At 49.9% G+C, this 26,445-nt stretch overlaps 2 protein-coding genes across 7 annotated transcripts in view; one reads left to right on the top strand and one right to left on the bottom strand.

Moving 5' to 3' along the window:
• The window catches only part of Tcof1 (treacle ribosome biogenesis factor 1), a 35,432-nt gene extending 32,325 nt beyond the window's left edge, over positions 1-3,107 (top strand). For 4 of the 5 annotated variants that reach the window (XM_052155835.1, XM_052155838.1, XM_052155839.1 and 1 more), the window contains 4 exons: positions 723-1,247; positions 1,891-1,985; positions 2,374-2,419; positions 2,665-3,107. In XM_052155835.1, coding sequence (XP_052011795.1) covers positions 723-1,247; positions 1,891-1,985; positions 2,374-2,400 — 647 coding nt within the window. In that variant the 3' untranslated portion in view covers positions 2,401-2,419; positions 2,665-3,107. The remainder of the gene's footprint in view (positions 1-722; positions 1,248-1,890; positions 1,986-2,373; positions 2,420-2,664) is intronic. The other variant, XM_052155837.1, reaches the window with a different exon arrangement.
• A 1,060-nt stretch (positions 3,108-4,167) lies between these two features.
• Cd74 (CD74 molecule) lies at positions 4,168-13,791 on the bottom strand. Of its 2 annotated transcripts, XM_052155841.1 has the most exons (9): positions 13,618-13,791; positions 8,756-8,925; positions 8,326-8,405; positions 7,566-7,628; positions 6,754-6,846; positions 6,418-6,505; positions 5,319-5,510; positions 4,852-4,914; positions 4,168-4,615 (listed from the first exon to the last, which is right to left on the bottom strand). In XM_052155841.1, exons 1-9 carry the CDS (start codon positions 13,692-13,694, stop codon positions 4,605-4,607), a joined length of 837 nt encoding a protein of 278 aa, XP_052011801.1. In that variant the 5' UTR covers positions 13,695-13,791; the 3' UTR covers positions 4,168-4,604. The 2 variants fall into 2 exon arrangements, with proteins under 2 accessions (XP_052011801.1, XP_052011802.1); XM_052155842.1 differs by lacking the exon at positions 5,319-5,510 and having other exon boundaries at positions 13,618-13,788.
• Positions 13,792-26,445: the final 12,654 nt, after the last annotated feature.

Raw genomic sequence — 26,445 nt, forward strand, 5'->3', positions numbered from 1 at the left:
AGAGGCGGAGCTCCTGCTCACTTTCTTCCCCAGTGTTCTTGTCTATGTGAGAGGCGGGTGCGAGCGACAAGGAGACATTTTCGAGGGGGCTGTGGAAGGTTTTTTTTTACACGTGTAGTCAGCACACAATTATCAAAGGCAAGCAGAGGCGTAGAAAATTCTAAACAAAGGCTGCACCAGAAGCCACTCTGGCAGGCAGTAAACCTGCTTAGTCAGCCGCCGCGTGCATGCACAGGATACTCAAGAGTCCCCCAGTCTCCCTCTTGCCCCAGCTGTGATGGGCTATGGATCCACGGTGTGTCCACAGACCGTGGAGCCGAGCATTGGTCTGTAGGACCACCTCATGTGTTATAAGCTGCAGTTCATGGCAGGACACCATTGTGTGTCTAGCTTCTTACTTTAGTGGGAAACAGCCTTAAAGGACTGTGACCTGGCCAAAGCCCTACACTAAATTGATAAAGGCAGTCCTAGAACCAGAGTCACTCACGTCCCCCTGTTGTGCCCTCCGTCTCATTAGCAGACTCCAGGCCCTCTCCTTAGCATTCTGGGATCTCTGGGATCCGCAAACACAGCTAAGTGTAGGAGACAGAGCAGAGTAACCCCTGGGCCTCAGTTTCCCATCTGAGCAGTTGTAAAGTATACCCTCTTGGTTCTCATATGTTGTGCAAGATCTGTCCCCTCAGCTTTCCAGACTTGTGACCTCTAAGACCTGTTATCCACAGGTCGGAAAGAGGCCTCCTCAGGCTCCACACCTCAGAAGCCCAAGAAACCCAAGAAGAGCACCTCGAGCTTGCCAGCCCCCGCACAGACGCTGCCGAACAGCCTCACCCAGCGCCTCCTGGAGCAGGCCTGGCCCCTGAGCGAGGAGCAAGTGCACGCCTCGGTGGTGAAGGTCCTGACAGAGCTGCTGGAGCAGGAAAGGCGGAAAGCCACCGAGGCCATCAAGGAGAGCGGGAAGAAGGGCCAGAAGCGGAAGCTCTCAGGGGAGCAGCTAGAAGCTGGGGCCCCAAAGAAGAAGAAGAAGCTGCAGCTGGTGCCTGGGGCAAGTGCTGTTTCCCCAGAAAAGACCCCCAGGACTTCCAAGGCAAAATCAAAGCTAGACAAAGGGAGTGCTTCTGGCAAGGGGAAGGGGACTCCTGGCCCCCAAGGAGCCAAGCAGCCCGAAGGCGAGCCGCTGGGGGTAAAGCTTGAGAGCGGAGAACAGACGGACCCAAAGAGCAAGAAGGAAAAGAAGAAATCCAGCAAGAGTGAGTGTCTGGGCACGAGCTGCGGTGGGGGGGGGGGGGGGGGCGGCCGCGGGGTGGCAGGGCCCTGCTCCGCCTCTGGCTCATTCTTTCTGCAGAGAACAGGAGCCTGTGTCCCCTGTTCCCACAGCCCCTTCCCGTGCCCAGCTTCACAAGATGAGGAACAGGGAGCTCCCTGCTCCAGCCTAAGTCAGCAGCAGAGCCCACAGCCAGCCCCGGGGTGTGGGCTGTCCCGGGTACTCATCCAGAGCCCATCTTTACTCAAGAATTCAGTTCTTCAGTGAAAACAGCCATTTGTTGCCCTCCATGCAGGGAACCCCGCACCCAGCGGGACTCCCAGTCGCCCGTCACCCGGGGCTGCAGGCAGTGTTCTGTTTTCCTTTTCTAAGGGGAAAGCAGGCTCTGAGTAAGAAAGGCCACTAGTGCTAGGTAGTCCCTGCTTTAGTTTTGTCTTAAGACAAATGTAGCCTGGGCCAGCCTGGAACTTACTGTATAGAACAGGTTGTCCTCAAATTTGCAGAAATCCACCTGCCTCTGCCTCTGCCTCTTGGGTGCTGAGATTAAAAGGGAGCTGTCGTGGGCCTCCGGACACTGACCCATCAGTGTCAAAAATCTGTTGCTCAGGAAGTTTACTTTCTTCCCTCAGAAAAAAAGGACAAGGAAAAAAAGGAAAAGAAGAAAGGAAAAAAGACCCCAGCCAAAGACCCTGCCTCACCTGCCCAGAAGAAGAAAAAGAAGAAGGTAGATTAAGTTCCTGAGGGAGTCTGGAGCTGGGAATTCAAACCCCTCCCCTTCTATCACCTAGACCGGGCCCACACTACCTTTCCGGTCCCAGCTTCTCACAGGCCTTGTGAGGAAGATCAGGGGAGGGGTGATGGGAGAGACCTCCACGGGCGGGAGGGACAGTGGTCAGCTTTTAGGTGGGAAAGTGTCCTGGCCAGTAGGGAGCCCCCGAAGGAACAACCCACCACCTCATGGGAGCAGAGGCTGCTTGGCCCAGGGCTGGTAGCAGTGGGTCTGGATCCTTAGAGCACCCACGAGGTACCACCCCTGCCTCCTGGAGCTGTGGGAGAGCAGTGGTGAGGAGAGCCCACAGAACTGATAGCCTACTGTTCTTCTCTCCCCACAGAAGAAGGCAGCCGAGCCTGCTGTGTGAGGGGCAGCGCATGGGACAGGTACCTGACTGAGTCCAACCTTTTCTGGGCAGGGGGTAAGGCCCAGTGTGAGGGAGTTAGAGAGGAGCGATGCCCTTCCTTGGGTCAGTGGGACTGCAGTTGCTGCTGCAGCAGCGTGCAAAGGATCCACACTGAGCGAGTCTGGTGGCTAAGATAACTGCTGCCCCTCCCTTGATTTTTGTGCCCTTTTGTGGAGAGAAAGACCAGGAAAGCTGACCGAAGCCTGGCTTGTGTTCTTCTCCTAGAGTCTTGTCAGAGCGTGATCATCTCCGGGCCTCTGACCTCTGGCCAGTGTGAATTGGGACTGGACTTTTTAACTTGCCCTCCCTCAACAGAAGATGATAGTTGGTGTGTGCTCTTGGCCAAGCCAGTGAGCTGCAGGGAAGCCGCAGGTCCAGGAGGAAGTGAAATGCATCAGACGCCCCCTCCGAGTGCTGCATGAGATGTGTACAGTATATATATTTTTCTAAGCGACTTGCCTCTCCCCCTTCACATTCAACATGCCCAGAGGCCTCGGGACCTCCCTCCACGGTATTCTGCAGAGCCAACAAGGTCCTGCGTGTGGGTTATCCCATACCCTGGATACCCTGGCCTAGCCTGAGGCCTTGGCCCATCAGTTTTTCCAGCTGTTTTGGTCTTGTTGATTTTTTTTTTTAAAGAACTCAAAATAAAAGACTTTAAATATAAAGGTTTGCATTCCCCATGCATCTGGGACTGTTACTGGCCACTTAGGACAGACAGTGTAGTGACCGTGGACACGCACAGGTCAGCACTCAGGGTTCCTTCCTGACTGCACGCCAAGGCCCTGGGGACTGCGAGTAGGACAGTTTGCTGAAGAAGAAGGCTCAGTGAAGCTCTCCAGGGAGGATTCCCTGAAGGAGGTGGCCTCTAAGTTTGTGAGGAACTGAAGGTGGGTTAGATGCCAGGGAGATGGATAGCATGACCAGGGGGCCTTTGGAAACAAGGAGGGAGATGGGCGGTGAACAGTGGTGGCTGACTTGGGAAGCGGGGAAGACCCAGTGAGTTAGGTCGTGAGTCACCCTCTATCTGGGGAACAGTTCTGTGCTGGTGATGGCGATGAGGAGTGAGCGGAGCTGAGGTGTGTGGTGATAATCACTGAACGTTCACCCCAACAGAACAGTACAGAGAAGGAAGAAGTGGGCTGGAAGTCTCGGGGACCCTGTGCTCAGTCTCGGGACACACCACAGCCATTCCATCATTTGCAAGTGTGGATCGGAGTGTGGGATGTAGGTCTAGATCAGAATACAGAGGGCATCTCCTTGGCGCTGCTGACTCACAGAAGTCTTTAAACTTAAAAGTGGACTGATGTCCTTAGCGTTCATTTCGGAGTCCTGGGTGGTACGGGATCTGCCCCGTTCTCCAGTGGCCACGGGCTGGATCTGAGTAGCCACGGGTCCTGCACAGACACCCAGCTGGTGGCAGCCCCCACTCACGTCCATTCCTGACACTAGGCCCCTGTGTCCACTGCCATCTGTCATCACACTTACGCTGTCCTTAGTCCAGAAATGGAATTGGGGACGTGAGGAATGGAAGCAGGGACGTGGTGCGATGTGCTTTTAAAACTGAGCAGGAGTCTGTTTCTTTCTGAATGTTAAGTAGACGCCAAGTGTGTCTGGGCCCATCTCCCCAGGCACCGCAGGCCTGTCTGCCTAGATGACTAGATTTAAGGTTGACCTTGGCCTTGGTAAACTAGCTGGATCCCAACTGAAGAGGCAGAAACAAGAATGTTCTACCTTCTACCTTTTATTGTCACACGAACCATGATTCTACAGGCTGCTGACAAGCTTGGCTGAGCAAGAAACCTGGGGGCTGCTGGGGGAGGGCTTGAGGTCTTCCATGAGGAGATAGCAGATGTGTCCAGCCTAGGTTATGGGTAGGGCATCCCTTATCCCTGTCTGCGGGCCTGTATCTCAGAGCCCCACACCAAAGACTGCTAACGGGTCAGAAATGGGGGTCCCTTCAGATAGCGGTGGCAGCAAGGCCCTCTGGCGTCCTCATTCTGTTCTGGTTTCATTTGCGGTGTCCAGGGATGATGAAGCTGACACCGGTCTCTGAGCTCCAGGGTGCAGGGAGACGGGAAATGGGGTGTGATGTCAGGGACAGTAAGAAGGGCTGAGGCACAGGAGAGCAGGGGGCTGCCGCTGTGCAGAGCTGGCCTCTGTCTTCACAAGATGACTGGGAAGAGAAGCACAAACTGATAGAGTTGGGCCACCGGTTTGTTGTCCCTGCCTCCGCCCGACATCTTGGAACTGCAGAGCCGTCAATCCCTCCTCCACTGTCCCCCCTCTCCCCACTGGGCTCAGGTACTCTGCTTCCAGCCACCAGTCCATCCCAGGGGTGGTGACAAATGGCCCAGTGTCACTGCACCACTGGAAGGTCCATGTGGATGACCTCTTCTGTGGCCCCCTTACCTTGGCCCAGCTCCTGCCTGGTCACTCCCAGGCCAGAAGACAAGTCTTCCATGTCCAGTGGCTCTGCAGAGGAAGCATCCAGTTCATCATCTGTTATTCTTACCCCAATACACACAGACACACACACACACACACATACACACACGCAGTTGCCACTGTGTCTAAAGGCATCCCAATCGGGTATGACCTTTGAACTAGGCAAAGGAGGCACCGGAGCACACAGTACGCCTCGGGGTACGGTGAGATGGGTGGGTGTGTGGGTCTCCAGTGTAGGACAGCGTGCAGAGGATGAGGTGAGACAAAAGTTAGAAGGACACACAGGAGTGCCCGTATGGAGAAAGGGGCCGATGCGTGGCTGACAGTGGATGTCCCCAGGGCACAACCAACCCGTGCCCTGACCCCAGGTATACTGGGAGTCTTCCTAGAGCTTCCTAGTCCTTTAGATTACTGAAGTGCCCCCTGCTTACCACTGCAGTTGTGGCGCCCGCGGCTCTTGGTGCCAGGGACCTCAGTGCCGTTGGGGAACACACACCAGCAGTAGCCAGTGCTCCCGTGGCACTGGAGTGGCATATAGTTACCGTTCTCGTCGCACTTGGGACGGAACGCACCCGGGTGGACGGCGGGGACGTGGCTGACTTCTTCCTGGCACTTGGTCAGTACTGAAGGCGTGATGAAGACAGTGAGTGGGCGGGCTCTGGGCCAGGATCTCAGCAGAGCAGAGACCCACACACCACTGGGCTTAATGCCCACATGCTTAATTGCTTTCCTTATTCTACCCATAGCATGGATGAGAAAACTGAGGCCCGAGTCTGAAACCAGTAAGGTCCCCCCCCAAAAAAAGGGAAAGCGTGGCCTTAGGCATCATTTGTCCCAGCGTATAATTATTCTAGCACTCGGGTTCTATTAGTCCGTAATTGCACCTGTGATTCAGGTTTCGGGGGAACGGTAACAGGGCCACCTCTGGGAATCTGACCTTCCTTTGCTGGAATAACCCAAGTAGAAATGGGGGCTGCCATTTGTTGGGGATGCTGGAGAGGGGATTCAAACATTAGAAGTTGGTTGAGCATGTGAGATGTTTCTATCTGTATCAGAGAAACTGGGGTCCAGGGCAGTGTGGGCCTCTAGCCTCCCACTTATGGGACACGGAAGCCCGGTAAGACAGACTTGTCCAGCACTGAACAGCAAGTTAGAAACAGCGCCAAGGTAAAGGAGGCATTCCCCAATGCTCTGTGCCCCAGCCTCCTGTGTGCTGGCATTGCTGGGAGGTGAGAGGTGCCCAGGGCTGTGTCTGGACTTGTATTGATCCCCTGACCCCCTGCCTCCTCATGTGTTCATGTACTGCTGGGGAGGAGGGGCGGGGGACTCCTGCCTTGTACGTTCTGAGCTGGTTTTGCTCCAAGACAGACTAGAGGCCTCTGTACTCTGGACATGTGTGTGAAAGAACAGATCCACAGACAGGATATAAGGGTTTCTGAACCCTGAAGGAACAGGCAAGAAAAGACTTGAGCTGAGAGAGTGGGGCACTGCGCCAACCAGGCCGGAGCTCCCGTCCTGCCATCCTGGTACCTTTGGGCGGGGTCTCAGTGGGCTTCTCCTCCAGGGAGTTCTTGCTCATTTCAAACAAGAGCCACTGCTTCATCCAGCTCTCGAAGACCTACCAAGACCAGAGATGGAGGGGTCAGGGTCAGGAGTCAACAGCCTATCTTTCTGGACTCTGCTCTGACTACAAGCTTGGAGGAGCCCAGCTGCAGCCTCAGTGCCTCTTAAAGACCCACCACCGGGGTATCGTGAATGCTAGAGGGCCCTCTGTAGCTTCCAGAGACCAGCAGCCCTAGTCCACTCTTTGCCTCTTTCTAGTCCTGAGGCTACTGCGGGAAGAAGGGTCCAGCAGAAGCCGTTTACCTTCCAGTCCAGACCGTCCATAGAGTTCTTAAGGTGTTTCAGATTCTCCGGGAAGCTCCCCTTTAGCTGTGGGTAATCCAGGGGTCCAGACCTCTGCAGAGCGGCAGGGTAAGGGGAGGTTACAAAGAACACGGGACAGGCAGGGGGAAATGTGTACCCCATGTTTTCAGGCCTTCATTCTGAGGAATGGATGTCAGCCATACCAAGCCTGGATCCTGGGCTCGGTGCTGGAGAGAGCAGGGGTGAGGGGCACCCAGCTGTGAACCCTGTCAGGGTCTCGAGCTGCACCAACACCTCCGGTTCTTTCCCTCCGACTGGGTCTTCTGCCTGTCTTCACACAGTTAGCTGCCCTTCCCCCTTTCACCTGGTCACTCATCTGTTAAAGTCGCTTCCCGCCATAGGCCTAGAGCCATGCACAGTGCCTGGCACAGAGCAGGTACGTGCTGTATTGATTTGGGGAAGGAGAACTTGGTATCATGGCCAACTCACATCTAAGACTTAGGCCTTAATTTTAACTCCTAAAAGTGAGGTGGCTAGAACCTGTCTAGTGATGGACATCCTAGCTCTGGGAGGTAGAGGCAGGCAAATTGTGAGTTCGAGGCCAACCTGCTCTACCTAGCCAGTTAGTTCCAGGACTTACGTAGAGTCTTACCTCAAGGTGGGTAGGGGCTGGACTATATGCAGCAGTTAAGGAGCACCTTGTATTCCTTGGGCTGAGGAATACAGCTCGTGTTGTTGAGTTTATAGTGAGCCTAGCATGTAAGTGAGTGTCTGGGTGACCTAGGAGACTGCCCGCTGCCTCTGAGACTCACCATGAGCAGGTGCATGACATGGTCCTGGGTCATGTTGCCGTACTTGGTGACATTCTGCACAGGCTGTGGGAAAGGGAGCAGGGTTACCAGCACTGCGGGGGGCGGGGGTGGGGGTGGGTAGCGGCTAGAGTCTGGTAAGACTTGGGTGTTTACACTCACCAGCCATCTGCCACCTCCTAACATGGGAGCTCCAGCCTCACCCTTCCTGCCTCCCTGTCCTCTCTGGTCAGGCTGGCATAAGCTTTTCTGGGCTTTGCCAATATCAGAGTTTGCTTTTTTGCCCTCCCAAAACCCTCCCATGTCCCCCTTCCCGTTTCACTTCAAACTCATGGCCTCTTTTTTTTCATCCATTGTTCTTGCTCGCCTGTATTATATGTTTATTTATATACATATATAGTCCTAATAAAACCTGTTCACTCTGTATCGTGCTACCTTATGTATGTTTTCGGGGCTGACCGTTTGGCACTGTCTCTTCCCTGGGTAAGGTCCCAATAGTAATCTTATGAGTAACCGCATTATCGCTACCAAAGGCTAGGAGGAGGTGAGCGACTGTAGGATGCTAAGCACATTGCTAGTTGCTGGACTCGCCCTCTCCCCACCAGGGTCACCTTTGGCAAGCCTCTCTGGGGTGGGCGCTGCCCCTCCCCAGCAGTTAGGACCCAGATTCCTTGACAGCTGTTACCCTACGGCCCCACCCCTTCAGCATCTGCTCTCGACAAACGCCAGACACTGCTCCCTTCCTGCCTGCCCCCTTCCTTACCTGGCGGAGCATGTTATCCATGGGCAGTGGACGCATCAGCAAGGGAGTAGCCATCCGCATCTGGCTCACAGGCTTGGCAGCTGTGGGGCAGGGAGGAGAGCATGAGTCCAGCCCCAAGAGAGTAGGGCACCCAGGGGTTAAGATCTGAAACCCGGGGCGGGCGGGGCTGGTGTGATAGCTCATCGAGTAAGAGCAATGACTGCTCTTCCGAAGGTCCCAAGTTCAAATCCCAGCAAGCACATGATGGCTCACAACCATCCGTCATGAGATCTGATGCCCTCTTCTGGGGTGTTTGAAGACAGCTACAGTGTACTTACATATAATAAATAAATACGGGTGGGGGATTGGGAGGGACTAAATGGGGAAATGGGAGGTCTGTGAGGGGAGGGACAGTGAAGTCAAGGGACAGCAGCACAAGGGGAGCACGCACATTTCGGGAGTTTCATGCGAAGGTTCTCCAGTTGCAGGTTCTGGGAGGTGACGGTCAGCTTGTCTAGGCGGCCCTGCTGCTGGTACAAGAAGTAAGCAGTGGTGGCCTGCCCAGCCAAGAGCAGAGCCACCAGGACAGACACGCCGGTGTACAGGGCTCCGCGGTTGCACCTGGTGCGAGGAGGAAGGAAGAGCATGATCCAGAGGTGGAGTCTGACCGGAAGTGGGGACGCAGGCCCCCACGCATGCCTTCAGACTTAAGCCCTCCCAGTACCCTGACTGTGGAGGTGCCTGTGAGGACATCTGCTCCTGCTGACCACCAGTGTCCTTCCCAGGAAGAAATCGGATCCACCTGGGGCCCAAGCTCAGCGGGAAGAGCAAGCCAGTGTCCTTGCCTCCTCCGGGTTTTGGTGTCCCATCTGTGTAGTGACAGGATCAAGTGGAGTGTTCTCCCTCCTCCCAAGTTCCCTCTACCTTGGAGATCTGAGGAGCAGAGCCCCCCCCCCTTGGTGGGGAGGAGGGGAAGTTGATTTTTGCTGGCAGAAAAGGATCAGTGAATTTATAAGAGGAAGAAGGGTTTTCATCCCCAATCCCCGAGGGGACTGCAGGTTTAAAGAGAAAAGGGAAGGAAGTGTGAGAGGGGACAGCAAAAGCCACACACCTGAAAAGGAGAAGTGGGGCCTAGAGCTTTACAGTGGACCGGGAGGAGCATTGTCAGGCTGGAGCAGTGCCAGGCACGCGCACGTACACACACACACATATACACACACCCGAGGCACCGCCTCACCCCCAACCCCTGCCCCAGAGTCCCTCTGTCCCAGAGGGTCTGGAAATCTAAACAGATCTTCACCCGTCTCCCAGTTCTCTCATATGTCACATGAGCAACCCTCAAACCAACAATGCTAAAATTTGGTTGTCCTCCAAGTGCCTGTGCGTGTCTATGTGTGTGGGTGTGTGGTGTTTATGTGCTGTGTGTGGTGTGTGTGCGTGTGTGTGTGATTTATATGGTGTGTGTGTAGTATGTGTGTGTGTGATGTGTGTATGTCTGAGAGACATGTATGTGTGTGGTGTGTATGTGTGATGTGTGGTGTGTGTGTGTGAGATGTGGGTGGTGTGTGTATGTGATGTGGGTATGTGTGGTATGTGTGTGTGTGGTGTGTGGGGGATATGTATAGTATGTGTGTGGTGTGTATATGCAGTGTGTGTGATGTGGGTGGGTTGTATGTATGTGTGCCTACATGTACATGTACATCTCCACATATGTGTGGAGACCAGACGCCCACTTTAGATGTTTCTTCACTTGAGGCTGAGTCTCTCACTGAACCTGGAGCTCAAAGATTCAGCTAGCCTGTCTCACCGACAAACCCAGGGTCCTCTCATCTCTGCTTCCCCAACACTAGGACTACAGATACTTGTTTTTCAAATGGGTGATGGAGATTCAAACTCCATCACCTCCCGCCTCCGTAGCCAGCTGACTAACTAACTAACTAACTAAGCCATCCCCACAGCACAGTTTTCTCTTTTGAAACAAGGTCTCACTATGGCCATAGAAGCATCTTGTAGTGAGATCCAACTAGGGGAAGATCAACAGCAACGTAAATGCCTAAGCCTCATGCTCCTGGGCAGCCGGACTTCAGACTTCAGTGACTCTGGATAGTTTGGGAGTTTTGAATAATGTTTTGGGGTGCAAGCACATGCTACAGTATGGAGCATAGGGATCCTGACTGGGGACACTGAGAGTTCCTGTCCAGTCTTCCCCCCACTTGGGTGGGAGGAATTGTCAGTACTGTTGTTTGCACACACACCCTTTAAGATTCAAGTGGTTTTGTGAATGGAGTTAGGCACCCTTGTACGAAAGATTAACAGGGGGAGTTGGTCTCCTGCCTTTCCACTGCCGTATATTTACAAAACAACAAGAAACTCATCATTAGATGCCAGCACCTTAGTCTTGGAATTCTCAGCCTCTGTAACTATGGGAAATAAATCTCTAGATTTTTATTTTTATTATTATTATTATAATAAATGATCCAGTCTATAGCTATTATAGTAACACAGACTCCATTTGAAATTCTCATGATGAATTCGCATCTTGCCTACTCCAGCAACCAGGAAGGGTAATTTAGGAAACTCCAGAAAACCTGTCTGCCTGGTAACTTATGACGTCACAGACACAGCTAATTCTCATTGGCTGCCCTCTGTAGTTCCTAAGCCAATGGCTGGAGATCCGACAGGAGGGAGATGAACTTGGCCTTCTGAAGGAAGATGGAATCTGGGCTCAAGGTCCTCTGCTTTATCTACTTTGGTAGCTCATGAGACCCCCGAACTCCTCTAGCACCCCATTCTCAGATCTAGTCCCTGTTCTACCTGCAACCACATGAGCTTGGGGAGGCCATGTCCATCCCCTTTCTGAACCTTTCAGAAGACCAGAGAAGAAGACCAGTGAAGGTTTGTATTGTAGATGAGAGCAGGTAGCCATAACTGGCGCCTTGGCTTGCCTAACGCTGGAACCAGGAGCAAGTCAACAGTTCTGCATGTGGACCAGGTCAGAGCTTAGCATGAGAGGTTGTTAAATAACAAAGAGATGCGCCTGGAGAGATGGCTCAGCAGTTAAGAGCACTGACTGCTCTTCTGAAGGTCCTGAGTTCAAATCCCAGCAACTACATGATGACTCACAACCATCTGTAATAGGATCTGACACCCCTCTTCTGGTGCGTCTGAAGACAGTTACAGTGTACTTAGATATAACAATAAATAAATCTTTAAAAAAATAACTAAGAGCTGAAACACTTGGCACCACACCGTACACATTTCCTCTATCAGAAATACTGCTCTCAGGGAGGCCACTGTCATTAACAATGGTGCCCTGGATGTCAAGTCTAGCATCATCTCTCCTTCCTCTTTTATTAAATTTATTATTATTTTGTCTTTCTGAGATGGTCTCATGTAGATGAGTCTGGTCTTGAACCCCCGATCCTCCTGCCTCCACCTCCCAAATGCTGGATTATAGGCATACATAATCACACCCAGCCTCTTACTGCCTCTAGATTGACTTAGCCTTGGTTCTGATTGAGTGCCAACTCTTGTCACCTCCTGGTTTTACTTCCTCCTTTGTACTTCCTCCTTGTGTTTAAAAAAAAAAAAAAACACTTAAGTCAGAAACCAACCAGAGCTATCCGGATTTATGACACACTTGTTGCCAGGCAGAAGTGTTCACAAACATGCCCCAAATCAAACCTGTAGGGAATGACCTGGGAGCTTAAGGCCTGGTCAGTTTTGGAAGGAGTAACTGAAGTAAAGTGAAGATTGTCATGGATTTGATGAGGAGGCATCGTCTCTGAACACAGCCCTCACTGAGGGGTCTGAGGACGCAGGGCTCCCTCCTCTTCTCTCCACAAGTGAGGCCTCTACAGGACCCAGACAGGATTCAAACTGGTCCTGGTTCAAATGCTGTGTCCAACACTCACCAGCTGAGAGAACTGGAAGTTTCTTACTAGACGAGCTCAAATTCCATTGTGTAATAATGCCAGCCAGAGTGGCACACGCCTTTAAGTGGCACACACTCAGAAGAAGTAAGTGAGCTTATGTTAGCGCAAGGCTAGCCTGGTCTACACCATGAGTTCTAGCCCAGCTACATTAAAAAAAAAAGAGAGAGAGAGAGAGAGAGATACAGCCAGGGAGAGATAATAAAAATGCCCAACTCCTAGCTACAGTGACTGTAAGAACTAAGAGTCTATATTTGATGACCTACATCGTCTGAGGATGGTAGAAAGGACACAATAGATGAGCCTCTTCTTATTGTCATTGTTAAGCAGTGGGATCCAGAGAGACGCTGTGGTTTTTCTGTGGTCACCCAAGACAGCAGTAAAAGCTGCCTTAGAATTCCCCGTTGCTCTAATAATCCGTATCTGGTTACCTTCTTTCTAGAACGCCATTCCTGGTCAATCTCCCAGAGACTCTTTCAAAACCTTTTCTGCCTGGAAACAGCTGACATCACATCCGGTTTTAGTTCCCCATAGACAAGCAAATAGGCAGCTTGGGGGTTGGGAACAGGACAAGAGGGTAGGTGAATTCTAACCCTGTTTGGGTTTGGGGGGCTTGGGAGCCAAAGGCTGAGGTCATTTAGGGGCTGGGAGAGGACTCCAGGGCCACCTGGATGGCTTCCCTGCACGCACGGAAAGGCTCGCCCTGTTTCAGGGGTGGACTCAGGCATGGTGAGGCTCTGCTTATCTGGCCTCATACATGTCTCCTAGCAGTTAAGGAAGACTATGATGAGTTACTTCTACTGAAATGGTCCTCAGAAATGGTTTCCAAGGCCACTAGCACTGGAACCTTTTCCAAATTAGAGGTTAGGAAAGCAAACAGACTTACTGAAGAAAAGGGAGAACAGATTCTAGGGAGGAACACTACGGTCTTAAGTCTTCTGACCTAGAGTCACAGCCCAGCTTCAGAGGATCTGTGAAAGCCCTTACGTCGTGAGACCAATCCAGGGCCCTCTCGACAGAAGTGCTAAAGGAGGCCCTTGGTTTCCAGAGGGGAGGTCAATGCCCTCGGCAGGTTGAGGGGGACAGGGGAGTACAAGATTACTCAGAGCCCAGTGTGGTAATGCATGCCTTTGATCCCAGCTCTTGGGAGGCAGAGGCAGGCAGAGGCTGGCAGTTCAAGGCCAGCCTGGTCTGCATAGTGAGTTTCATTATGCAGAATGCCAGGGCTGTATAGAGAAACCCTGTATCAAAAAAAAATTTTTTTTCACTCAGAAACTCAGCATTCACGGAACCTTCCTGCAACCCTGCTCTGTGTCCCTTCCCAAGCCTGCATTCTGTGCCCTCTGGAGTTCAGGGCACTTCTGCAGGTACTCACACATACCTTTCTGGGTCTCTAGGGCGCTGGCCCAGCATGGGCAGCTGCTCGTGGTTAGAGATGAGGTCACGCTGGTCATCCATGGCTCTAGCCTCTCGTTTTCCCCACAGGTGCTGCTGCTGCTGCTGCTGCTGCTGCTGCTGCTGCCACCTCCGCGCTGCTGTGTGTCTGGGACCCTTGAGCCCCGTGATCACCTCTTAAAGCTGATACTAGAAGGAATCTGATTCGTCCACAGCAGGTCACTCCGCCCACATGGTAGATGTGGAACTGAAAGCCACAAATCTGGAAATACCCCACTCACTCAAAGCTATCCTCCCTGGGCAGGATGAGGGGGGAGTTCCCTAAACAGGTAGAAAGTCCTGCATGATCCCATTGGCTGGCCAGGGCTCTCATCACTTGTTTCTAGGCAGACCTTTGGATTCATAAGGCTCTGTGGACGGTTCTAGAAACAGGCAATCTCCCCAGGCAGGGAATCATTTTGAAGCAGAAAGTGCCTTTGTCTACCCATCCCCACCCCACCCCCACCCCTTATCTATGAATAAATGAAGGAAGAAAGGAACTTAAACAAGTCCCCCTCCCTCTGGTCTGGTGTCCTCTCTGCTCCTATCTACACTGTGTCCACTTGTGCTGATACTTGTCATCACTGACTAAAGTCACGCTGTGATCAAATCATAACTGGCCGTGTCTTATAGGATCTTTACAGAGTTTCGGAGGAGTGTGCCTTCTCGCGTGTTTCAAGTGGAGACTGTGGTGTAGAGAGGCTGTGCGTGCCCAGGCTCATATGTGCAAGCAGGGATGGATGGAACCCAGATTCTTAGCCATTCTCTTCTGCTTCCCAAGGTTCAGACTGTGAGGTGTCCGTGTGGCAGAGAGTGAGGAAACGGAGGCTGGGAAAGGGTGCCATAGAGATTTAATTGTATTGACAAGATTTCATCATCCGTACTTGTGCCTACACTGAGACCTAGCAAGAAAGATCTTTAGTCTCTGCTCTTGGTCTCTGACAAAAGAACCACAAAGGCCTCGGGATCTAGAGTGGCAAGGGCATTTTGTTGTTATTTTAGAGAGGGATTCTCATGTAGCCCAGGCTGACCTCAAACTCACTAAGCAGCTCAGGATGGCTTTGAACTTCTGATCTTCCTCCCTCCACCTCTTGAGTGCTGGGATTATACATGTGCACAGCCACACAAAGTTTAGGCTATGCTTGGGATTGTGAAGTAGAATAAGGTAGAAAGGCTAATTATTATTATTAGATATTAATTTATTGATTTATTGGGTGATTTATGTAAAGCACTGCTTATACTGCCTATTTGCCCCCTAACAACCTGCTGACTGCCATGTTCCTTTCTGTAAAATCTTGCTTGTTTGCTTGCCCACCCCACCTTGTGGTTCAAGAGCATAGAATAAGAGCCAGGCAGTGGTACTTTAATCCCAGAAGAATCTATGTAAGTTCAAGGCCAGCCTGGTATATAGAACGAGTTCCAGGATAGCCAGGACTACACAAAGAAATCCTGTCTTTGTGTAACCAAAAGAGCATAAAATGAGAGAACACAAACTGGACCCAGTATCGAGGGCTTTGAGGAGCTGTCCTGGCTTCGGTCCACTGGTGACGTCATCTCTCTTCCACTGGTGACATCATCACTCTTCCACTGGTGGCATCATCTCTCTTCCACTCTCATTGGTGTCGGAGTGCTTATTTCAGAGATCCCTACAACAATTGAATCCAGGGCTTCTTTTGATGTGATAGACAAATATTCTACCAACAGATATACATCCCCCAGGCCAGAGGACATTTTTATATGTTAATTAGGATGGAGGCTTGTGGCCAGAGTGACCGACCATTTGATGAGAGGATGAGGACTTGAACTCTTTTCAGGAGAAAGAGATAAAGATTGAACACAATCATATTAGCAAATAACTTAATCATGTGTTCATATACAGAACTTCTACAAAAACCCCAACGGACAGGATCTGAAGAGTTTCCGTACTTCAAGAGAGCGACACAGCCAACACTACAATGGAAGTTCCTGCGTCAGGGGCCTAGTTCACATACCTCAGGTCATGCCTTGAAAAAGAAAAAAAAGGAGAGGATGGGTACTGGAAAAATAGTTCAGTGGTTAAGGGATGCTCTCCCAGAAAACCTAGGTTCAAACCCTGTACCCACATAATGGCTCACAAGTCACAATTACTTGTAACCACAACTCTGTAATTCCAGTTCCAGGGGATTTGACACCCTCTCCTGGTCTCTGGGGTACCTCACATGCACATGATTCACAGATATGCAGACAAAACATTCATATACATAAAGTAAATAAATAAAAGTTTTTTGAAAGGCATGCATTAATCAACAATCACATAGATTTTTCCCCCTATTTCCAAGAAAGTAGTTGAGAAAGATAAAAGAAAAAAATCAGAGGGAAAAGATTAAGAGAAAATTAATGACCGATCTAGGAAGGCCAACAGTCATATGCCAGAGTTCCAAAAACAGAGAACAGAGAAAATGGGTGTGTGTGTGTGTAAATTACCAGTGATGTAATTCAATACAGTTCCCAGAAATCAAGAACTTAAATTCCCAAACTAAAAGGGCCCAGTGAGTACCACGTACAAGATAAAAAAACAATGATTTCACAGCCGGATGGTGGTGGTGGTACACCTTGGATTCTAGCACTTCAGAAGCAGAAGCAGGCAGATCTCTAAGTTTGAGGCCAGCCTAGTCTACAGGGCAAGTTTCTGGATAGTTGGGGCTACACAGAGAAATCCTGTCTCAAAAAAGCAAAATAATAGTAGCAATAATAATAATTAATAATAATAATATAAAATTTCACTCTAAGGCATGAAGTTTCAAAAAAGTAAAGACTAAGAAAATTCTGTGAATTTTCAGAAAGTTAAAATAAGGCATACACAAAGATTCTGCATCAAAATGCCTTTCGGCTTCTTACTTATGACACAGATAACAGAATAATGCCTTCAAATCCTATAGGAAAAATAATTTTCACTCTAAAATCTTCACAGAGACAACTATCACAGAGTGTATAGTGGCTTCCCAATACTGTGACAAAATTTCTGATGAAAGTAACTTAAGAAAGCATTAATAGAGCTGGAGAGAGGGCTCAGAGGTTAAGAGCACTGGCTGCTCTTCCAAAGGACCTGGGTTCAATTCCCAGCAACCACATGGCAGCTCCCAGCTGTAACTCCAGTTTTAGGAATCAGACACCTCATTCAGACAAACGTGCAGGCAAAACAGCAATGCACATAAAGAAAGTGTTAATGATTAATCTTGTCATTTTGATGGGATTTATAGTCATCTTGGAATCCCAGCACTCAGAAGGCAGAGGCATGTGAGTCTCTGAATTCCAGGCCAGCCCAGGCTACAGAGTGTGTTCTGGGACAGGCAGGGCTAGAAAAGAAACCTTGAGGGCCGGGTGTGGTAGTGGACAGAAACAAAGAAAGAAAAAGCTATCCAGAAAACGTTTGTCTACAGTGTAAGAAAAATCAAGAGACGACAGTACACAGAAACAAATAACTGAAAACAGGTGCTGAGATTCTAAAGACTGAATGAAAAGGACCTAGAGGGTCTGTTATTTTTTCTTTTCCCTCAGGAAAACTTAGCCTTACAGAAATATTTTATCCTTTTTGTTTGTTTGTTTTTTGTTTTTTTTTTTTTTTTTGAGATAGATTTCTCTGTGTGGCCCTGGCTGTCCTGGAACTCACTCTGTTGATTAATCTGGCCTCCAACTCACAGAGATCCACCTACCTTTGCTTCCCAAGTGCTGGGATAAAAAGTGTGCACAAGGGCTGGAGAGATGGCTCAGCGGTTAAGAGCACTGTCTGCTCTTCCGAAGGTCCTGAGTTCAAATCCCAGCAACTACATGGTGGCTCACAACCATCCGTAACAAGATCTAACTCCTTCTGGGATGTCTGAAGACAGCTACAGTGTACTTACATATAATAAATAAATATTTTAAAAAAGTGTGTACCACCACTACAATTAAACTAGGTAAACTTTGATATAAAGTAAAACTACATTTTGATAAACTTTGATATAAAGTAAAATGAAGACAAAATGTATCAGAGTCAGTAGAGTCGTAATACAAACCCTTCTACTTGTGAAGGAACTTTGACCTAGGGTCAAAGGAGTCTAGTCAAGAGATTGGGTCCTAGCACGCAGGGTGGACTGGACAATAGCCCCATGCAAGACTCCTAAGGGGACCAGAGGTCACCACCACCCCCAGGGGGATCCATACTTCAGAAGTTCCTGCCTAGCCGGACAGTGGTGGCACACGCCTGTAATCCCAGCACTTGGGAGGCAGAGGCAGGTGGATTTCTGAGTTTGAGGCCAGCCTGGTCTACAGAGTGAGCTCCAGGACAGCCAGGGCTACACAGAGAAACCCTGTCTCGAAAAATCCAAATCCAAAATACAAAAACCAAAAAACCAAAAAAAAACAAAACAGAAGCTCTTGCCTACATGGCAGGGAGGAGTTACCAGACTCAAGAAGACTTGGATATCACAGCCTCATCAGAAGGTCAGGTAGACTCCAGTTCTCCAATGTTGCGGGAAAGCATTTGATTAAAAAAGGGACAAGGCACTGCCTCCTGTCACACAGCAAGATCCATAGCGCAGGAACTGGTCCCCACAGTGTGTCTGGTGGGAGGCACACGGAGTCCCTGAGTCACAGCCAGGGCTGGCTGGGCAACAGAAAATGCAGCACTCTCCAGCCTCTGTTTTCCCCACAAACCCCCAAATGCTCAAGCTCCTGGGACTTATCAAAAGGACCTAGGACCAACCTGAAGGGCTACCTGCCAGCCACATACACAGCACTGCCATACCCCAGTAGAATAATTGCCTGCCTCTGTGGACAGAGTTATGGCTCCATCCCCGTTGGTCAGGGAAAGCTGTTTATGGAGACAAGAAAGGAGAAGACAAGATAGAATGTGAGGATCTGCTGGGGCTCAGCTACCACAGTATTTGTCTAGCGCTCATGAACCTTAGCAGCATTTGACCCCAGTACCCCATAAATAACCCAGGCTGGCACGTGTCTACAATTCCAGAATTCAGGAGATAGAGGCAGAAGGGTAAGAAGTTCAAAGGCACCAGGTGTGGAGGCGCACACCTTTTAAATCCTAGCACTGGAGAGGCAGGGGCAGGTGGATCTCTGAGTTCAAGACCAGTCTGGTCTGCAGAGGGAGTTCCTGGGAAGCCAGACCACACAGAGAAACCCTGTCTCAAAGAAATCAAAAACACAGAAGAAAAAGAAGAGGAGGAGGACAAGATTAAAGCCATCCTTAGCTTAAATAACAGTTTTTATGTTTTAAAGACTTATTTAGCAGGGCGTTGGTGGCGCACACCTGTAATTCCAGCACTCTGGAAGGCAGAGGCAGGCAAATTTCTGAGTTTGAGGCCAGCCTGGTCTACAGAGTGAGTTCCAGGACAGCCAGGGCTACACAGAGAAACCCTGTCTCGGGGGGGGGGGGGGGGAAAGACTTATTTTTTTTTTACTGTCTCTGTCTTCAGACACACCAGAAGAGGGCATCGTGTGGCTGCTGAGAATTTAACTCAGGACCTCTGGAAGAGCAATCTTAACCGCTGAGCCAGCTCTCCAGCCCCAAAATAACCATTTTTAAATTTTAAAAAATTTTTGTTATTGTTATTTTGAGACAGGGTTTTTCTGTGTAGCCCTGGCTGTCCTGGAATGCACTTTGTAGACCAGGCTGGCCTCGAATTCAAAAATCCACCTGCCTCTGCCTCCCAAGTCTGGGATTACAGGCGTGCACCACCACCGCCCGGCATATTTGTATTTCTTTTTGATTGTACCACATGTATGTGGGCCAAGGAGGGCCAGAAGATGGTGTTATTCCCTGAAGCTAAAGGTACAGGTGGTTGTGAGACATTCATGAGTCCTGAGAATCAAACCTAGGTTCTCTAGAAAGGCAGCAGGCTCTCTTCACTGAACCATCTCTCCAGCCCCAGATCGGTGTTGGGTTGGGCATGGAGAGGCTGCAACAAAACCACATAACCAAACAAGCAAGTTGGGGAGAAAAGGGTTTATTTGTCTCACACTTCCACACTGCTGTTCTTTATTGAAGAAGTCAGGACAGGGATTCAAACAGGGCAGGATGGTGGAGGCAGGCGCTGCTGCCCTCTCCGGGTGATCACTAATTGAGAACATGCTTTACAGCTGAATCTCATGGAGGCATTTCCTCAGCAAGGCCCTTTCCTCTCTGATGATTCTAGCCTATTGTCAAATCGACACAAAACCAGTCAGCAACACCCCGTGTCTGATATATCTGTCCCAGGCAAGGGAACGTCTCTTCTGTGGCCATTTACTTGTTCAATAACTGACCCAGGTGCTTGGGAGACATAGGCACCGGTGTCCCTATCCATACAGAAGCAGGAAAGCAGACATCATGTGTTACATAGAGGTAAGCGTTGGTGCAGAAAGAATGCTGGAGAAGCAAGATTGGAGCAGGTTGCTGTGTTCATAGGGAGTGAAGGGCCTGGTTGTCAAGGTCAGATTCAAGCTCAGGCTTGAAGGAGCTGAGGCAGCTACAGCCTGTCTGCCCACAGCAAGCTCCAGGTGGATGTTGCATCCAGAGCAAAGGCTACACGTGATACCACATTGTGGGTGGAAGAACAACCAGGAGGTAGCGTGGCTGCCCCAACCATCTTCCTTTCTTTCGCTTTACTCTGCAAGCAGCTGGGGGAGGCCTTGAGCACAGCAGAACTTTTTTTTAATACCCACCTCAAATGGGGTTCTCTCTCTCTCTCTCTCTCTCTCTCTCTCTCTCTCTCAAGACTTTTTAATTATTATTATTATTTTGGATTTTTTTTTTTGAGACAGGGTTTCTCTGTGTAGCCCTGGCTGTCCTGGAGCTCACTCTGTAGACCAGGCTGGCCTCGAACTCAGAAATTCTCCTGCCTCTGCCTCCCAGAGTGTGTGCCACCACCGCCCGGCAAGTTGTATTTATTTTTTATTTATAAAAGACACTGTAGTTGTCTTCAGACACACACATCAGAAGAGTGCACTGGCCGGGCGGTGGTGGCACACGCCTGTAATCCCAGCACTCTGGGAAGCAGAGGCAGGCGGATTTCTGAGTTCGCGGCCAGCCTGGTCTACAGAGTGAGTTCCAGGACAGCCAGGGCTACACAGAGAAACCCTGTCTCGGGAAAAAAAAAAAAAGAAGAAGAAGAGTGCACTGGACCTTGTTACAGAGGGTTGTGAATCACCATGTGGTTGCTGGGATTTGAACTCAGGACCTCTGGAAGAACAGTCAATGTTCTTAACCACTGAGCCATCTCTCCAGCCCAGAGAAGAACTTTTTATCAGACTTGTACTTTAGAAGGCTAAATGTCTTTTGCATTGAGAATCTGAGATAGCTGAAAGGCCTCATGGGACGGTGGTGATGGTCACTGGGGAGACTGACTAAGGAGGCTCCGTAGCAAAGGGTCTCTAGGTGGCCCCAGACTCTCTGGGAGAGAGAGCTGTCTATTCCCGTGCAGCTGGAGGGGCTGGGCTGCTGAGTCCAGGTCACTGTTAGGTTTCTCCCATAGCTACTATCCCGGGGCTCCCCAACTTTTCCACAGTGAGAAGTGTCATCTGGCAGGTAGGAAGGAAGAGGGCACGATCCTCCAGACAACTCCTGAACCTCTGGGATTCATTCCCTCAACTGGCAAGGCAGCAATTCTATGCCAGCACTGACAGGCCCAGAAGCAGGCTCAGGAGGCCCCGGGGCCCTTAGAGACACCAACATCCTGCCGGGGCAATCGCTGAGTCTGTCCAGAAATCAGGTACTAGCCGCGGCTCTGGTCCAGCAGCCGGAAATGGGCCTGGAAATCAGAAATCTGCCTGTGGCTCCTCAAAGCCAGGAGCCTTCAGGAGGCCTTGGTGAGAGCTCCCATTTGGAATGCGGAAGAGAGGAAGAGTCCAAAGGTCAAGCGGACTGACACCAGAGACAGAGAGAGTGGGATCTGCGCTCCACCGAGTCTTCGTGCTTGGGTGATGGAGAAGGCCATGTTTATGTAGGCAGAAAGTCCTTGCCATATTTGGGGAACAGAAAGCAGTGCTGTGTGTTTGAGCGAGGCAAGGGGAAGTGGAGATTTCCAATCTGAATGTTGAGCCTTGAGTCCCTGCTAGGTTATTTCAAAAACAATAGTAGATAGAGGAGGTCCTGGGCATGATGGTTGTGGGTCTGCTCTGTGTGTGAAGTAGATGTGTGTGACATATAGGTCCAAGGAGGGCTAGAGGGGGAACCAGGAACCAGAGAGGTGGTGCTGGATTCAGGTAGAGATGGAGAGATCTGGGGGGGGGGGAGGGGACGGGGAGTAAAGGAGGGGGAGGGGAGGATGGGGGTCCATGATGATGCCATTCCCTGAAGGGGGACAATGGTAGTGGGTGGGACCCAGAGTTTTGTTCCATTGAGGTTCTGCTGCGACAGCTGTGTGCACGCTTGGAATATGGGAGCAGACAACGGAGGCTAGACATCATGATGAAACTTGAGAAGACAGCCAGGCGTAGTGGTGCACGCCTGTAATCCCAGCCCTTGGGAGGCAGAGGCAGGCGGATTTCTGAGTTCGAGGCCAGCCTGGTCTACAGAGTGAGTTCCAGGACAGCCAGGGCTACACAGAGAGACCCTGTCTTGAAAAAACCAAAAAAAAAAAAAAAAAAAAAAAAAAAAAAAAAAAGGAACGAGAAGAAGGCAGATCCCTGCGTGCTGTCACCCTGTCACCCTGCAGATGGCCTCTGAAGCCATGAAAGACGAGCCTCTCTGGAAAAGTAGACCTGAGCAGTGGTGAGGGAGGGCGGCCTCACACCAGCCCAAAAGAGGGAATGGTCACCTGTGTCAAATACTGCCCAGGGGACAGGACAGGCAAGCCCAGGGAATGCCTATCAGACTTGGCCACTTGGTGACAATGATGAGGGCGGGTCTGAGAGCTGGGATGAAGGATGGGAGGAGCAGGGGTGAGGGATGGGAGGAGCAGGGGTGATGGTAAGGAACTCAGGTGTGTGTGTCTGTTTGAAATACACTGATGGACTAGATGGCGGCTGAAAGAGGGACTCAAAGGTTCATCACAGGCCCCCTGGGAGGGCACAGGAACAGCTCTAGTTGGGCCCTGGTGTGTCTTTCCCAGCAGACAACCAAAGATGTCTGCCACCCTCCACATTCCTGCTCCTAGGACTCAAAATATCTCCATGCCTCATTCTCCACGCTGCCCAGAGGGTTGGAGGGACAGGCAGAACTGTGGGCTCGTGCGGGCCAGCTCTGGCTGTCTCTCTCTTCCGGGAGCTCACTCCAGCTCCTTGGAGGCATGGAAATGACTCTCATGTGCACTCTTCCTTTCCCATCACCACAGCCTGGTGGCTGTCAGCCGCATTGAGCTAAGTGCAGGGAGCAGAGAAGCAGGGATCCAAAACCGGGTCCTTCTTCCGGGCTCATTGTGGGATCCGCCGTGCACACTGCCTAGTGTAGGCCTCTTACTCTCTCCAAGAATAAGGAATTTCTTTCTTAAATGTTTTTGCTTCATCCATTTATTTTGTGTACGGATCTTTGCATGCATGTGTATCTAAGCACCATATCTGTGGCAAGTGCCCAGGGCAGCTACAAGAGGGGTTCAGATCTCCTGGAACCGGAGTTATAGATGGTGACGAGCAGCCATCTGGGTTCCGGGAATTGAAACTAGGTCCTCGGAAGATCAGCCAGCTCCTAGGTGCTGCCCACCCCTCTGGGGAGCTGTCTCTGGGGCCCATCTAGAATTGGGGAGATGCTGGGAGGGAGAAGGAAGCAGTCAGGCCCACAAGTCTCTCAAGCACTCCTCCTTATTCGTCCATGATATCCCCTCTCGCAGTCTATGAGACAGAAAGCCTCCCAGCAGAGGGAATCCAGCTTCTGAAGAAGACGGTTGAGACAGAGGCTGCCACAGAGCTGTCTCTCTGGGTTCTGATTCAAATTGTCTTCATGTGGGGCTGGCGAGATGGCTCAGCGGTGAAGAGCACTGACTGCTCTTCCGAAGGTCCTGAGTTCAAATCTCAGCAACCACGTGGTGGCTCACAACCATCTGTAATGAGATCTGATGCCCTTTTCTGGTGTGTCTGAAGACAGCTACAGTGTACTTACATATAACAAATAAATCTTTGAAAGAAAAGTTGTCTTCATGCCTGCAAGACGACTTTATGCACCAAGCTATGTCCCTGCCCCCTACGCTGTTATTCATCACACAAGCGTGATTTCCCTCGGATCATGATTTCTTCCTTATGGAGTCTCTGGTTGTCCGCCAGGCAAGCTCAACTTTGCCAGATACATGAGGGGGAGAAGGGCAGCTTCAAGGCCTCCTTCCTGCCCTCACAAGCCTGCCTGTCTGTCCTCAGCACCTGCAATCCCTGCGTGGAATCTTTGCCAGCAGGCCCTGTTGACTGCATACTCTAAGCACCTATTGTCAGGGCAAGACCGTGCTAGGACGATAATAAATAAAATTAAATTAAAAACTCAGAATTCAGCTTTACATGGTAGTACATGCCTTTAGTTACATTTGGCTAGCAGAGGCAGGCAGATAACTGAGTCAGAAGCCTGCTTGGTCTATACAGAGTTCCAGGACTATCAGGACACTAATAGAGAGACCACGCATCTCAAACACACATAAGTACACACAATTTAAGCTCAATATATTATATTGGCTACATATTGATATAAAACATACTTTTAAAAGTAATGTCACTTTTGTACTTTGTTTAGGATTTAAAATTGTCTTATTACATGTATGTATATGTGTGCATATATGTATGTATGTATGTATGGCTGGATGACTGGATGGATAGTTGGATGGATATATGTAGTGTGTGTGTGTATGTGTGTGTGTGTGTGTGTATGGATGGATGGATGGCTGACTGGATGGATGGATGGATGGTTGGATGGACATATGTAGTGTGTGTGTGTGTGTGTGTGTGTGTGTATGGATGGATGGATGGCTGACTGGATGGATGGATGGATGGTTGGATGGACATATGTAGTGTGTGTGTGTGTGTGTGTGTGTGTATTCATATGTATGGGTGAATGGATGTCAGAGTGCACTTGTGGAGGTCAGAGGACAGCTTGTAGGAGTTGGTTCTTCCTTTCCACTGTGTGGTTCCCAGGGATTGAATTCAGGTTATGGAGGTGGCAGGAAACACCCTTGCCCACTGAGTTATACCCAATGCCCGTATTTAGGCCTTCATAAGACAGGGTCTGGCCTTGAATGTATGTAGCTAAGACTAGCCTCGACTTCTGTCCTCCTGCCTCTCTGCTTACGGAGCTGAGATTACAGGCACACCATGTTTTACTTTTACATTTGCATTTTGAGTGTTTTGGCTTTTATTTTTTGGGTTTTTTTTTTTAAGATTTATTTTATATATATGAGTACTCTGTCAACATCTTCAGACACTCCAGAAGAGGGCATCTGATCTCATTACAGATAGTTGTGAGCCACCATGTGGTTGCTGGGAATTGAACTCAGGACCTCTGGAAGAGCAGTCAGTACTCTTAACTGCTGAGCCATCATCTCTTCAGCCCTTGAGTGATTTTTAAATTTTTATTTTATTATATACATGAGTGTAAGGTGCATGTGGGCGGAGATGATAATTTTTGGAAATCCTTTCTTCTGCTGTGTGTTCTAGGGATCAACCTCAGGCTGTCAGGTATGAGGCAAGAGCTTCTAGCCACTAAGCCATCTTGCCACCCCTGCGTAATATCTCTTTTGGTGCTAATTCTGGTGAGTTTTTCTGTTTTTCAGTAGGAAAGAAGAAAGATTTGAATTTCACTGGCTTCATCTATGTCTTCTTGTAGATTTTCTCTTTAAAAAATTTTTTTTTAAGATTCATTTCATTTTATGTGTATGTTTTGCCTACACGTATGTCTGCACACCATATGTGAACCTGGTGCCCTCAGAGTAGGAAGAGAGGGTTGGATTGTGAATGTCTGTGAGGTGCTGGGACTGAAACCCAGGTCTTCTGCAAGAACAAGAACTCTTCCCCTGAGCCAGCTCTTCACCAAGCCCTTTTTCAAAAGATTTCATTTTATATTATGTGTATGAGTGATTTGCCTGCTTGTCTGTATGTCTGGAAGTCAGAAGAAGACGCTGAATTCCCTGGAACTGGAGTTATGGACAGATGTGAATTGCCATGTGGATGCTAGGAACGGTAAATACTCTTAACTACTGAAGCATCTTCCAAACCCTTCTTGCCGTTTTTATAGGTCAACCAAAGGGGCTCTTTGGATATTACACAGTGCCAACCTCCTCTCTGAAAAGACGGGAAACTAAGGCGCAGAGAAATGGCTGTGCACCACCGAATCTGCCACAGTGCTGTGCGGCACTGGAGACTGTTTCCTGTTGGAACCATGCTGCCACCTGGTGGTCATCTGCAGGAAACGGATCCATGCACAGAGCAACTGAAGCTCTTCAAACTTAAGAACTTCACTCCGTTTACCTCTCAAACCCCTCAAAAGTCTTTCTCTTCTGAATTCCATGACAGATTTCCTCCGCTGGGCTCCAGACCCCGAGAGATGAGCCCGTACAATCCATTACTATGGACACAGAGGTTTGAATTCTGGCTCGGTCCCTTTCTATTGACCATATTTCTTTTTGTTTGTTCATTTTGGGTTTTGTTTTGTTTGTCTTGTTTTTTTTTAAGATTTATTTATTATTATATATAAGTACGTTGTAGCTGTATTCAGACACACCAGAAGAGGGTGTCAGATCTCTTTATGGATGGTTGTGAGCCATCATGTGGTTGCTAGGATTTGAACTCAGGACCTTGGGAAGAGCAGTTGGTACTCTTAACCGCTGAGCCATCGCTCCAGCCCTGTTTTATT

This window comes from Apodemus sylvaticus, chromosome 13 (genome assembly GCF_947179515.1).
Source record: "Apodemus sylvaticus chromosome 13, mApoSyl1.1, whole genome shotgun sequence".
NCBI lineage: Eukaryota > Metazoa > Chordata > Mammalia > Rodentia > Muridae > Apodemus > Apodemus sylvaticus.